Source organism: Artibeus jamaicensis, unplaced genomic scaffold, assembly GCF_021234435.1.
Source record: "Artibeus jamaicensis isolate MK-2021 breed Jamaican fruit bat unplaced genomic scaffold, CSHL_Jam_final contig_3174, whole genome shotgun sequence".
NCBI lineage: Eukaryota > Metazoa > Chordata > Mammalia > Chiroptera > Phyllostomidae > Artibeus > Artibeus jamaicensis.
This window is the reverse complement of record NW_026521738.1, coordinates 4,928,277-4,940,848: the sequence shown is the minus strand read 5'-3', so window position 1 is coordinate 4,940,848 and position 12,572 is coordinate 4,928,277. Positions and strand designations below refer to the sequence as shown.

At 52.9% G+C, this 12,572-nt stretch overlaps 2 protein-coding genes and 1 long non-coding RNA gene across 8 annotated transcripts in view; all 3 read left to right on the top strand.

Moving 5' to 3' along the window:
- RAB11FIP5 (RAB11 family interacting protein 5) overlaps positions 1-3,139 on the top strand; it is a 34,350-nt gene extending 31,211 nt beyond the window's left edge. For all 3 annotated transcript variants that reach the window (XM_037126267.2, XM_037126268.2, XM_037126269.2), the window contains 2 exons: positions 559-748; positions 986-3,139. In XM_037126267.2, coding sequence (XP_036982162.2) covers positions 559-748; positions 986-1,189 — 394 coding nt within the window. In that variant the 3' untranslated portion in view covers positions 1,190-3,139. The remainder of the gene's footprint in view (positions 1-558; positions 749-985) is intronic.
- Positions 3,140-4,684: 1,545 nt separating this feature from the next.
- Positions 4,685-12,572, top strand: part of SFXN5 (sideroflexin 5) — a 100,955-nt gene continuing 93,067 nt past the window's right edge. For all 4 annotated transcript variants that reach the window (XM_037126266.2, XM_037126265.2, XM_053663318.1 and 1 more), the window contains exons 1-2: positions 4,685-4,786; positions 10,568-10,636. In XM_037126266.2, coding sequence (XP_036982161.2) covers positions 4,685-4,786; positions 10,568-10,636 — 171 coding nt within the window. The remainder of the gene's footprint in view (positions 4,787-10,567; positions 10,637-12,572) is intronic.
- On the top strand, positions 10,643-11,347 carry LOC128627091 (uncharacterized). The gene is made up of 2 exons (XR_008391190.1): positions 10,643-10,769; positions 11,125-11,347. It is a non-coding gene; the product is annotated as an uncharacterized LOC128627091 (long non-coding RNA).

Below are 12,572 nucleotides of genomic sequence, written 5' to 3'. Positions count from 1 at the left end.
CTCCGGAGAGGCCGAGTGGGAAGGCGGAAGCCGTGGCGATGACCAACGGAGGTAGCCAGGCAAGCACAGCGTTAAAGGAGTGTTTTATTCGAGTCAGTGTAAATGCTGAGGGGACGCAACCAGTGGGGAGGGGTGGGCAACGAAGTGTCCCAGTGTGCCCAGCTCTTTCCTGGGTTTAGCACTGAAAGTCCCATGTCCTGGGAATCCCCACAGTTCTGGGGAAATTGGGAAACTGGGAGGGTTGGTCACCCACCTCGACCAGAGAAAGGTTGGGAAGGGGAGGGAGGGAAGATGGGCGGAGGGGGCCCTGGCAGGGATGGGGTATCGATAGGTGCAGAGGAGTCTGTGGGAGGCCTCCGCTGTCCCTGTGAAGAGGCGAGGTCATCTGAGGCAGTGACAGGTGAGGGGTGGTGGGGGGTGCTGAGGAATGCTGGGCACAGCTGCCCTGGGGCTGGGCTACACAGGGCCGGCCATCTTCTCTGTCCAGCAGACCTGTGGCCCCACCTTTTCCTGTGCTCCCCACCCCTCCCCATAACCATCTCCTGTCTGTCTCCACAGTCCCCACCCTGTGAAGCCCCTCAGTGCTGCCCCTGTGGAGGGCAGCCCCGATAGGAAGCAGCCCCGTTCCAGTCTGAGCACAGCCCTGAGCAGTGGGCTGGAGAAGCTGAAGACAGTGACATCTGGCAGCATTCAGCCTGTGGCTCTGGCCTCCCAGATTAGCCAGACTGTGGACACCAAGAGGCTGAAGGTGAGGCCTAGCAGGATGCTCCGGGGATCAGACCAGATGTGTGGTGCTGTGGAGAGAGGTGTCTTGAGGTCAGAAACAGGGTGCTGGGCAGGGCAAAGCAAGAAGCAGACCTGGTCTCACACCGGGGCCCTGAAGCCATTAGGGACAGAGGCGGCTCCAGGAGACTGGGGTGTTGGAGGGCAGGTGGGCAGGCAGGCCTGAGGGTGTCCTGCTCACTTTTATTCCATCTGACCTCAGGATTCCGGTGTGCTGGACCAGTCGGCCAAGTACTACCATCTGACCCACGACGAGCTCATCGGCCTGCTCCTGCAGCGGGAGCGGGAGCTGAGCCAGCGGGATGAGCATGTCCAGGAGCTGGAGAGCTACATTGACCGGCTGCTGGTGCGGATCATGGAGACCTCACCCACACTGCTGCAGATCCCCCCCGGCCCCCCCAAGTAGCCCTCTTCAGCCGGCACCCCCCAGGAGAGTTGGCATGGACCCACTGCTCATCAAACAGGGCTCAAACCCTCCCTACTCCTTCCTGTCTCACCCTCACCTGGGGCAGGTCTGTCCTCTGTTGTCGCCCCTTGCTCCCCCTCCCTCCTGCCTCAGCTGGGGCTGCTGGAAGGAGGGCCTTTGGACTCCCATTGGAAATGGGTCTTACCCACCTATTTTCATACCCTTTAGCTTTAGGGAGCTCCAGAAATTGGAAAGAATTTAGCCCTCAAGACAGAGCAGGGGTGAGCTGCAATTTGATGAAGACATACTTTATTACCCCACAGGATGGGCAGCCCTTTCTTCCCCAGCTAAACCCTTGTCCTCTAAGTCTCCCTCCAGCCCCTGGAGGGCTCCTCGTATTATAGGGCTGCGGCAGGGACGAAGCTGCCCATCTGTCTGTGAGTTATGGGGAACCAGGCACCTGCTCTTCAGCCTCACATCCCGGAGAGCAAGGAGACTGTCTGGTCTAGTGTCGTGTCTGCGGTGTCCTGAGTCTGTCTGTCTCCAGCTATTTGTGGAGCAAATGTGGTGCGGATGGAGGGAGATAATGTGTGTTCTCCAGGCCACTCTGTGTGCTGTTGTTCTGACCTTTCTGTGAGTGTCATGTGTGAATGTGTGGAGAGCTGGGCAGGTATGGGGAGACTACCTCCTCACCTACCTCCAAGGTGTGGGCCCCTCCAGGCCTTGGGGCTTTGGGTTTATGTTTGAGGATCAAGCCTCCATCCTGGTTCTTGTTGCCTGTTCAGATGTCAAAACTCTGCTGCTATAGGGTTTGAACTTTGGGAAACTGATTAAAATGTGCCTTTTGTGGGTGGGGTCATGAGCCACTGATTGTAGACCCAGCCCCCTGTTTGGCGCCCCATTCCTTCCCTGTTGAGCACAGGGGGCTCTGTCTGACAGGACCCCGGGAACGGAAACGGAGGATGGGGCAGCCCTGCTGCGTGCTCTGTCCTCCCCTAGAGTTAATTTCAGCTAAGGGTCTGGCCGAGCTGCAACTCCCTTAACCTAGGGTCTGGCCAAGCTGCAACTCCCTTAACCTACCTGCTGTCTTCTCTTACTCCCTCAGTACCAACTGAGGGGAAGGTTTGAAGGAGGAAAAAAACTACATTCTAGAGGTGGGAGGTCCCACTTTGCCTATACTTAGGAAAAAGCCTTTGTTGTCCTCCCATCCATTCAGCCTGCCCCTTCTGCCCCATGGCCTTGATTGGCTTGGCTGCAGTGCACTTTGAAATGGAGTATCTGTCCTTTGGTCCAGCCCTGACTTGCTTGCAGAAAGACAGCAGGTTTCCCCATGGCATCTGCCAGGGACTTTTGGTGGCTTGGGGCACCCTGCCATGGCAAAGTTCTGGGGTGAGGTGAGACCTCCTCTGGGATCACTCAGAAAGCCTGGGAAGGAGATCGGCTCTGTGAGGGATGTCTTCTGTCAGGATGAAGCACAGGAGCCCCACATATCAGGGAGAGCCCCCATAATGTTATCTACCTTAAGGAATACTCATCAAAGCTAAGGAAAGAGTCCACAGGTACCTAGGACTTCGGTCATGTGTTTTGGACATCATTGGGGGTTGGATGGGTATCACTTCTGAGGGAATGGGGTCACTCCTCTATTAAGTGTCCCTTTGTGCTCTATTCAGTCCCAGCACTGACACTGACCTTCCACTCATCCTTGTGAATGGGCTTCCAGAACGCCCAGGTCAGGGATGTCTTTGGAAGAGTTTGGAGTTGAAGCCCAAGATTCTTGCTGGGTGTTTTGCTCCTGGCCACCAAGTGGGAAGAGAGCTGCAGGTGGGATGGGCAGGGAGTGGGCACAGTTCTGCTTTGCCGTTTGTCTTTCTAGTTGTAACTCCTGTTTATAAAGAGCTTGTTCTTCATGTTTCGAGCACTTTACGAAGAATAAAAAGTTCATAGACTGCAGGTGGCTCTGCTGTGTTCCTGGTTTGATGAGCATGTGCAGCAGGCTTTCTGGGGGAGAAGGCAGGTGATGGACTCTTGGATGACACTGTCCCTGTCCTCACATCAGGGCAGCAGCACAGGGCTGCCCAGGGGTGGCCAGGACTCAGTCTTTCTCACTCCCAGGACACCACATATATTAAGTACTGTGGGGATCCACCACAATATCTTATAGAGGATAGAAGACTTGATTCCTACTCTCAAACCACTTAGTCTAGTAGGAAAAGGTAAGATACAAACCCAAGGTACAAATGGTTCATGGCTAGCTAGAATCTCTGTCCAGCTTTAGAGCAAGTCTGTTTTCTTGTGGTTCAGTCATTGGAGGATGAGGAGAAACTGACTGCTACAGAGCATGCATTGTTCAGAAAATACCGGGCGGGCAGGAGCCAACCATACACTGAACCACAAGACTAAGGAGACCCAAAGTAGCTTTCCCTAGGGTCAAAACCAAATATTTCTACTGCCCTCTTGTGTGAAACAGGCAACTCCCCCTCTTCTTCCCCCATTGTGTCCATTATCCCTGCTGGTGTGTTGCCCTACATTCTGCAGTATGCCCCCTAAAGCTTGTGTAGTGCTTGATAAACCACACTGAACCCCACTCCCAGATCTCTGCCTAGGAATTAGCCGCGGGAGGGATCTTCCTTGGCAAAAAAAAAAAAAAAAAAGAAAGTGGAGGCTGCTAAGGGTCCTAAACAGTCACACCCCCTGCCTGCCCCCCCCCCCCCCCCACTGCGGGCTTAGTGAATCAAGAAGTTACTCCTGCCCTCTGGACCTTACAGTACGAAAGACAGATACTCAAAACCATAACTAATAAACGCAAGGGCTGCAAAACTGGGTGCCATAGGAGCATGTAGTGGGTTTCTGTGGAAGTAGGGCGATGGATTGGGAAAATGTTTAGGCTGAGGCCATAAAGAGAGCTAGCGTCAGGCAAAGATAAAAAGTTACAGTTTTCTGGGTACAGAATGTTTGCGGGTCATGGGTCATGGGCAGGGCACAGCGTATTTCAGGAACTGTTAGGATGGCTGTAGAGCACAAGGAGAGGCAGGGTAAAAGAGAAACTGCATGAATATTCCGCAGTGCAACTCCCTGCAGAAAGCCTTTAACCCTCCTCCCCCTGGAGTTGCCCATCCGATCCTGGGTTGGACCTGCTTGGGCTCTTCTGAGCTGCAACTCCGGGAGCGAAGTTCACTACAGAAACTCAAACTTCTAGGGGCAAGTAACCAGCGAGGGGGGCGCTCTGTGACTCTCTTAGTCCGGATCTTAAGAATCGTACATACACAGTTTTCCCGGACAGCAAAACTGGCGGCCCGGAAACCAAATCCAGGTCTTCGTCTGTGCAAATCTGCAGTCAAGGGCTGTGGAGTGTCGTGACGAGGAAAACTACACACCCCACAACACCTTGCGCCTCCTGTTCGCTGCGGTCACTTAAGACCAATCACAAGAGGCATCTGTGGCGGGGGCCGAGGAGGGACATTTTAAAAGGGCCGGAGCTTTCGGGCGTCAGTGGCCATGGCGGATACAGCGACTACAACATCGGCGGCAGCGGCAAGTGCCGCTAGCTCCTCGAGCGATGCACCTCCTTTCCAGCTGGGCAAACCCCGCTTCCAGCAGGTGAGGATCGGGTTGTGGTCTGAGGGTCAGCGGGTGGCACATGGAGGAGGAGCAAACTCCTCTTCAAAAACCCCCTCTAGCCCTAGGGTCTCGGACCCGCGGCCACCCAGAAACCTGCCGCTGCTGGTTCGGGGACCTGGGCCACTGCAGCTCCTTTTCCATTGGTCAGCGGGGTGGGCGAGGACTCTGACTTTGGCTCCCTATTGGCCTTCGGCTCCGTCGCTCTGCGGCTGCCCGCGCCCTCCAGCCTTTCCCTCCGGAGGTGCTCTGTGATTGGCCGCTTTCCCCGCGGCCCGGGATGCGGCCGCCGGGGATGCGGCCACTGACTGGTCCCAGCGGTTTTTGCAGGGGCGCTTTGGTCTGTGTAGCTGCCCACTCGGGGCGGAAAGTTCGAGTATGGTCTGGATGAGAAGTTGCCGAGGCCGAGATGCCTTTTGACTTTTTCCCCGGCTGGGGACTGACAGTCTTTGCGAGTTTCTGGAGGAGCCTCCGGGCATCATCTGTGTCTCGCGGTCACGCTCCCAGCCTTACACCCTGACTGGGTCCGCTGTGCGCCACGGGTCAGGGCCACAAGCCGAGGGATGCTTGCGGCCTGCTGACTCCGGTCCCCTCTGGCGGGTGATTCGCTGACGCAGCTAGTCGGTCGACTGGTTCCCTGCCTGGGATGGAGCGAGGACTTGCGGGGAGAGCCGGGTGGGTGCGGGGGAAACGCTGTGTCATCTGCTGGGGCAGGCGGCTGCTGGGAGGGTCAACGTCCCGGGGAGCGTGCACCAGCCTCCTTCCCTGTGACCTCGGCAGAGTCTCCGCACCCGAGCCCAGGCTCTGCCAAGCGCTTGGCTCTGTGTGACCTTCTCAGGCTCTTTGGGACACCGCGAAGGTGGTCCTTTTCTTCCCGGGCCCCCGGCGGGGCGTCACTAAGTCATTCTCGGTCTCGGAGACCGGGATGGAACCTGCAGCTGGGCTAAAGGTTGGGAGGGGCCGTTCCCACCGCTTGGGCAGCTGCATTTGCCCGGGCCCTGGTTCCCTCGAACCTCGGTTGAACCTAGGAAATGGACTTTATTAGGAAAAGGGCAGAGAGACTTCGCTGAAGTGAAACTGGGGTGGGGGACTACGGAGGTGGACAGAAAAGTTTGCAGAAAGAAAGGAAACGTACAAAGGTCAGTACCGCGAGGTTTTTGTTGTTTTTCGATGGTGGTGGTAGTACAGAAACTGGTTCCAGCAAGGTGGTGCACCGAGCTTCGCTGATAATTAAGGAGCTGTGTCCCTGAGCCTTCTGAGAAAATGCCTCTACTGTTTTAAAATATAACTTTAATTTCTTTTAAAAATAAACCATCTCAGCACATAGGTGTCTAAGGTAACATGGGGGTCTTCCTGCCGGTGTAGGGTGCCACCAAAGGCGAGACTCCCAGGAGCGCTGCTGTTTGCACTTGAGTGACCCCTTCTTTGGCTCTCTCCCTTTCCTGGCCCTCGGCAGTGGTCAGGGCTTAGTCAGGCCTACCTTTTCCCTTCTTCCTCTGTGACCTTACCCAGTAGTGGGACCCAGGGCACCGACTCCCTCCTGCCTACCTCTTTGGCCACTCCCACTGGGGTGATTACCAGTCACCCTGCCCTATGGTCCTCCGATAAGTCTCCGTTTGGCCACTTGGTCTCCTTAACCCGTGTGTGCACCTTTTGAGTGACAGGGCTGACCTTTGCCCCTATGTTGTTTCCACTGAACCCTGATCTGGGGCTAGACACACAGTAATGTGCTGAGTAAAGGTCTGGGGGATGTATTTGCCCTGGAACCTGTCCTGAGGCATTCAGTCACACAACAGACATTTGTCAGGAACATCCAAGTGGACTGAGCCCTTTGCTGTGAACACCACCGGAGCCATAAATAAACACTGGAGAGTACTCTGTTCCAGCGGCCATTGCTGGGATCTCTTTTTGGTACCGCTCTGGAAGGCAGTAACAGAGTTTGCTTTTGGAGTGCTCTTCCTCCAACATAGTGACCTGCATAAAGCACTCATCCCTGTGAAGGAAGTCCTCTTTACTCCCCAAACCTGTTCCGTTCCGTACCAACCGCTCCCAGCTGTGCAGGCAGCCCAACCTGCCACCCAGTTGACTCCCAAGAAACCTGGAGTCCCATGTATATTTCCCTTCCTCTCCCTCACTTTTTAAATACAACCAGAGGTCCAGTGTTCTCATCTCTTAAACAGCTATCAAATCCACTGGTCTCCACCAGGAGAATCCTAGACCAGTCCCCCATTGTCTATCTCCTGGACCGCCTTGGGAGCCTCCTAACAGATCTCGCAACTACCACTTTCAGCCCTTTCTCTTCTTCGTGGCAGAATTCCAGTGCAGGTCTGCTCAAGCGACTCCCCTCCCCCAAACTTAAACACCCTCCAATGGCTTCCTCTGCTTCTGAAGTAAAGACCTCACTTTTCAAGGGGCCCCAAAAGCCGACAAGACCCACTCCTGCTGAGCTCTTCTTCCTTGACTGGAACCTCCACCCATCTCTCAAACCCTCTTTTCACCACATTGCCTGCTTTCAGCTCCTTGAACCCTGATTGATTCATAGTCCATGGTCCATTCCCAGAGCCCACATCGGAGACACCCTCTCAGTCCCCAGCGGGTCTCACCACTTTCTGCAAGAATGGGTGCCAAGGTCTTTCCTTATTCCCTGGAGTTGCCCCAGACCTTTTCTCCTTTCATCCTTCCAGGATCTCCCTGCACAGGAGGGCAGGCAGGGAAGCAGGGCACTGAGCAGCATCTGAGGGTGGAGACGGATAGCTCGCCTCTGTGCTTTTGGTCTGTGATCATCTTTCTCCCCATCAGATGATGATGACGATGGTAGCCAAGCACTGTTCCAACGTTTTTGTGTATTGACTTATGTAATTTTCATGAGGGAACAGGTAGTTATCCCTTATATTATCAGTGAGAAAACTGCAGCACACAAACAGATTAATTTCCTTCCTAGGCATTCTGGTTCTAGAGTCAGTGTTTGTTTATTGTCAAGTTTCTCAAACAATTTCAAGAAAGCCTTTGGGCCACAGGTTCGATGAGTGTTTTATTCCTAAGCACAGTGATTTAGAGGTCTGGGTACAGGCAGGCTATAGGTTCCTTCCCAGACCATTGCCCTCAGCTGCTGCTTCCACGGCCCACAGGGTGCTGGGGGTGGGAGGGCTGTGTGTACTGCAAGCCCCAGTCTCTGCTGAGAATTAGCTGACTCACCTTTCTTGTGAAAGGAACTGGAAGGAATCACTTGGCTGACTCATTCTTCAGGTAAAGGAAAAAGAAAGGAAAAACATCCACTGACTGTCTGATTGGATAAAGAGGGGGGCTGAATTTTGGAGAGGAGAAAAAGGCCATACCTTTTAAACTATTGAGAAAGTAAAAATTAATTAGACTGAGAAAGTAGAAACCTTTACTGCCATTCATTAGGCTGAGAGGACAGGCATTAAAGCAGCTACAAAAGCAAAAACAAAAACAAAAGAAGACAGGGTTTCTCACGAGGATCTGCTGTGTCTAGAAGGTGTCCCAGCAGCCTTCTTCTGGAGTTACCACCACTCTCCCGTATCCACTGAGAAATCACATTCTCCAGCATCTCTGGGGGCTCTTCTGTAAGAGCACTAACACTGCTCACAAAGGCTGTGCCCTCTTGTCTAACCGCCTCCCAGCGGCCCCCACTCTGGTACCATCACCTCAGCCATTAGGATTTAACCTATGAATACTGGCCAGGGGTGGGGAGGTGCCACAAAAATTTAATCTATAGAAATAACCATAGTAGAGTTACTAGATTAAGGACATTTAATGTGGATGCAGTACTTTTATTAATGTATGACCGACACTGTTGTCAATTGTCTCAGTAATGTCCCTGAGATGATCATTTCTTCCTCCCCTTCCCATCCAGATTCAGTCCAGAGTCACGGGTTGCATTGCGTTGTCCCTTTAGTTTCCTAAAAGGTGGGCCAGTTCCTCAGTCTTCCTTTGTCTTCACGACATTGACGTATTTGATGAATAAGGCAGTTATTTAATGGGATGCTTCTTGATTGGGGGCTTGTCTGATGTTTCTTCATCATTAAGTTCCTTCCAGAACACTCTATAGCGTTATTGTGAACTTCTCGAGGTATCGCAGCTGAAGGCACACAATGTCCATCTGCCCCTCATTGGTCCTTTTAATATGTCCCCACCTTTGGGGGGATGGTACTTCATTACTTTCTGGTGTAACAAAATGCATCAGTCGCATCTTATACCTTCTCAGCCCCAGCTCTGGAATTGGCTATTTTCAAAAGAACCCTGATTCACTTAGTGGGCCAGAATCTAGATGTCATTCTGACTCTTTACTATCCATTCGCTCTCCATCTTGGCTCTGCTTATTTCCTTGTCTATTAATTGGAATCATCCTCCTTACATGCATTTCATGCCATCATAACCATTTTTTCCATGTCATAAATGTGTGAAACATGATTTTAAATGGCTGCATAGTGTTCAGTCACCGTCCACCTTTACAAGTAATGCAGTGTCGAGCACCCTGGCCAATTTCTGAATGTCTCTAATTGTTTCCTTAAACTAAGTTATCAGAGGTGGAATTTTGCCAGGACAATGGTGTGAGCACCATGGTTTAGGCCATTTGAGTCACCCGAGTTTAGAGAAGCCAGTTTTTGTCAGGCATGGTGCTGAGGCTTGGTCTGGTCTGTGAGAGGCAGCAGCCCTCAGCAGGGCTGGAAGTAGCAGGTGGAGAGGCCGCCCCCGGGAGGTGTGCCACGGTGAGCGGCAGTGGGGGCAGCGCGGGGCCTGGTGTGTGCAGGGGGCTTTGAGGTGGTGCGGGGCCTCCCACAGGCTCTTTGTCGGGAAGGAGAAGGAGCAGAAGTGGGCTGCAGGGTCTGGTTTCCTAGCGAGTAGGGGAGGGAGTGTGGAGGCTTCTGTTTCCTCCACTACGTGAAGGCTGCTGCTTGGAGAGCTCCGAGGGTCCGTGGAGGGTCTGGGGCAGAGTTTGAGAGGCATGAAGCCCCAGCACTCGCAGCTTTTCCCTTTGTCCCCTAGCTTGGCATCCTCTCTCCTCCCCCTCTCTCCTTTCCTTGAGCTTGGCTTTGCCAAGCTGGCTCTGTCCCTAGGACAGAGGGCCCAACAGCAGGGTTGCCCGGTTTCCTTTCATTGTGCTTTAATGCTTGTGGCCTGCTTTGCACAAAGCTCTTCTTTCCCAGCGACCCTTTTCTGGGGAGTTGGCTCCTCATCGCGGGCCTCACAGCAACTCCAGAGCTATGGGGGAAGGAGGGCCTCAGGGCTGGAAGCAGAGTGCTATGGTGCTTGAGCCCATAGCACTCGGAGAGCCTGTGGGGAGCTGGACCTCGGAGAGGCACCTACCTTCACTCGATAGGCCCTCAGCAAGGCAGGGTAGCTGTGGTGGTGGGGGAAGGCTGGGACAGGGCAGGGGACCAGGCCTTCCTACCCTCCTGTGTGCATAGTGGTGGTGGGTGGGGAGCTGTGGGAAAGCTTGGAGTGGATCTTGGCACTGAGAGGAAAGGGAGGAAAATGGGAGGCCCCTTGCAGAGAAGTTGGGACTGTCGCTGATTGCCTTACTGGTCTTTCTGAATTGATGTTAGAAAGTCCTCGGACTGGGAAAGCTGCCCTCAGGTCCCTGGGCAGTGAGGCCTCATTGGTATTCACCAGCCATGTGGGTTGTCCTGGGGACTGGGGCGTGGGGCCCAGCAGTTGGGGTGAGCTGTGGCGGGAGCTCCCCAGGGGCCGGAGGGTGGTCTACAGCAGCTGACCTCCTGTCCTCTCCCTCCCCTTCTCCAGACCTCCTTCTACGGCCGCTTCAGGCACTTCTTGGACATTATCGACCCTCGCACCCTCTTTGTCACTGAGGTAAGTCCTGGCTGTCACTGTCGTGGAGACCGGTGGCCTTTATACCATGTCACTTCCGAAGATCTGTGAGTCATCTGTGCATAGTTTGTATGCATTATCTCACTTCATTCGGATGTCACCCCAGCCCTTCAAGGTAGGTCTATCTCATCATCATCATTTCCAACTTTAATAAAATTATCCCCAACTTCCCAAATTACATGTTCCTTACAAAAGTTTAAACAGTGTAGATGTGTTTAAGTAGATCAAAAAGTATCTTTTATACGCTCTTCCTACCCAGTTCCTTTCTCTCATAGATAATTAAGGTATAATTTTCCTTTTATATAAGAACCATCCTGTGAATTTTTGACAGACACATTCAGTCATGAAGTCCCCTACTCAAAACAAAGTAGAACATTTCTATCACCCTAAAATGTTCTCTGATGCCCACTGGTAGTCAGTCTCCCCTGCCCAGCCCCTGGCAACCACTCACCTGCTTTCTGTCCCTACAGTCCTGCTGTTTCCAGAATGTCATATAAATGGAACACAACATTTCCTTTGCATAATGCTTCTGAGAGTCATCCGTGTCGTTGTGTGTATCAGTGCTGCAGCCCTTTTCACGGCTGAGTAGTATTCCTCCGAGAGGATATTCCAGATCTGTTTGTCTACCCACTCGCTGATGAACACCTGGCTGTTTCCAGTTTTTGGCTATTGTAAATAAAACCGCTATGAGCAGTCTTTGTGTGGATGTATGTTTTCATTTCTGAGAAAATAATTAGGAATGGGATCGCTGGCTCACATGTAAGTGTGGTAAGTGCATGTTGAACTTCATAGGAAACTGACCAACTTGTTCAGAGTGACTCCACATTTTACACTTCCATCCACGATATTCCAGTTGCTCTCCATCCTCACCAACATCTGGTATTGTCAAATCCAAATCACGTAAGTTTACTTCAGCTACCCCAAGAGGTGTGTCTTTGTAGCTTTTGTGTATGTATTTACAAATGTGTGTAGGAATGCATTCAAAATAGCAAAGATTTATTAAGTACTTACTGTGAGCAAGGCAGTGTTATAAGCATTTAAATGCATCAGCCCATCAGAGGGACCCGTGAGGTAGACAGGACTACAAGCTGCATTTTACAGGTGAGGAAACAGACAAGTTGAGTCTCGTGAGCGTGGGACTGGCCAGTGATGGAGAAAGGGTATGAACCTAGGTAAGTTTGTCTTCAGAACCCTGATTCTTAGCCGGTTTGCTTTCTTGCTCAGGTAGCTGAGTTTAGAGAACTCTCAAGATTACTTGGTGGGCAGAGGCCTGAGTTCTTGCCCTGGGCCGCAAACCCCAAGGGAAGTCGCTGAGCCTGTTAGTGGGCTCCCCGAGTGGACAGCTCTTCCCTGCACATCTTCCCTGTGCTGAGCACCGCCTTGGCCCAGAGTTGACCATCTTTGGGAGGGAAAGGCCTTGGAGGGAAGAAGCCCAAGGCCTGCTGGGCACCTGGGCCTACAGCACCCCCCCTGTGCCTGAGGGAGCAGCCCAGTAATGTGCAATGTGGGGATTCATCTGATCAGGGAAAAAAACTCCCAGGGGGAGTTGCCCAGTGGTGATCTGATAGGCAGGCGCAGCAGGCTCAGGCCTTTTACTTGCTGGCCCTACCCGGCCCTCTGGGCCGGCTGCCTCCTGAGGGCAAGGCCGCTGTACTTTCTGGCTCTGACTGGATTCTCCTGAGGGGCTGTCAAGGCGCTCACATAAAAATTTGGGAGGACATGAAACTAGAGAAACTACTTACCTAGCCTAGATTATGTGTCTTTCTAGAAAGTTCCAAAATGCTGCAAAACTAGATACAGTTGCCACACAAATCCCAACATAAATGCTACCTGCTTGATGGGAGAGTCTGCAGAGGCCAGTGCTTCCCTCAGAGGGTGGAGGTGCGAACCGTGGACTGTGAGGTGTTGAGAGATGACG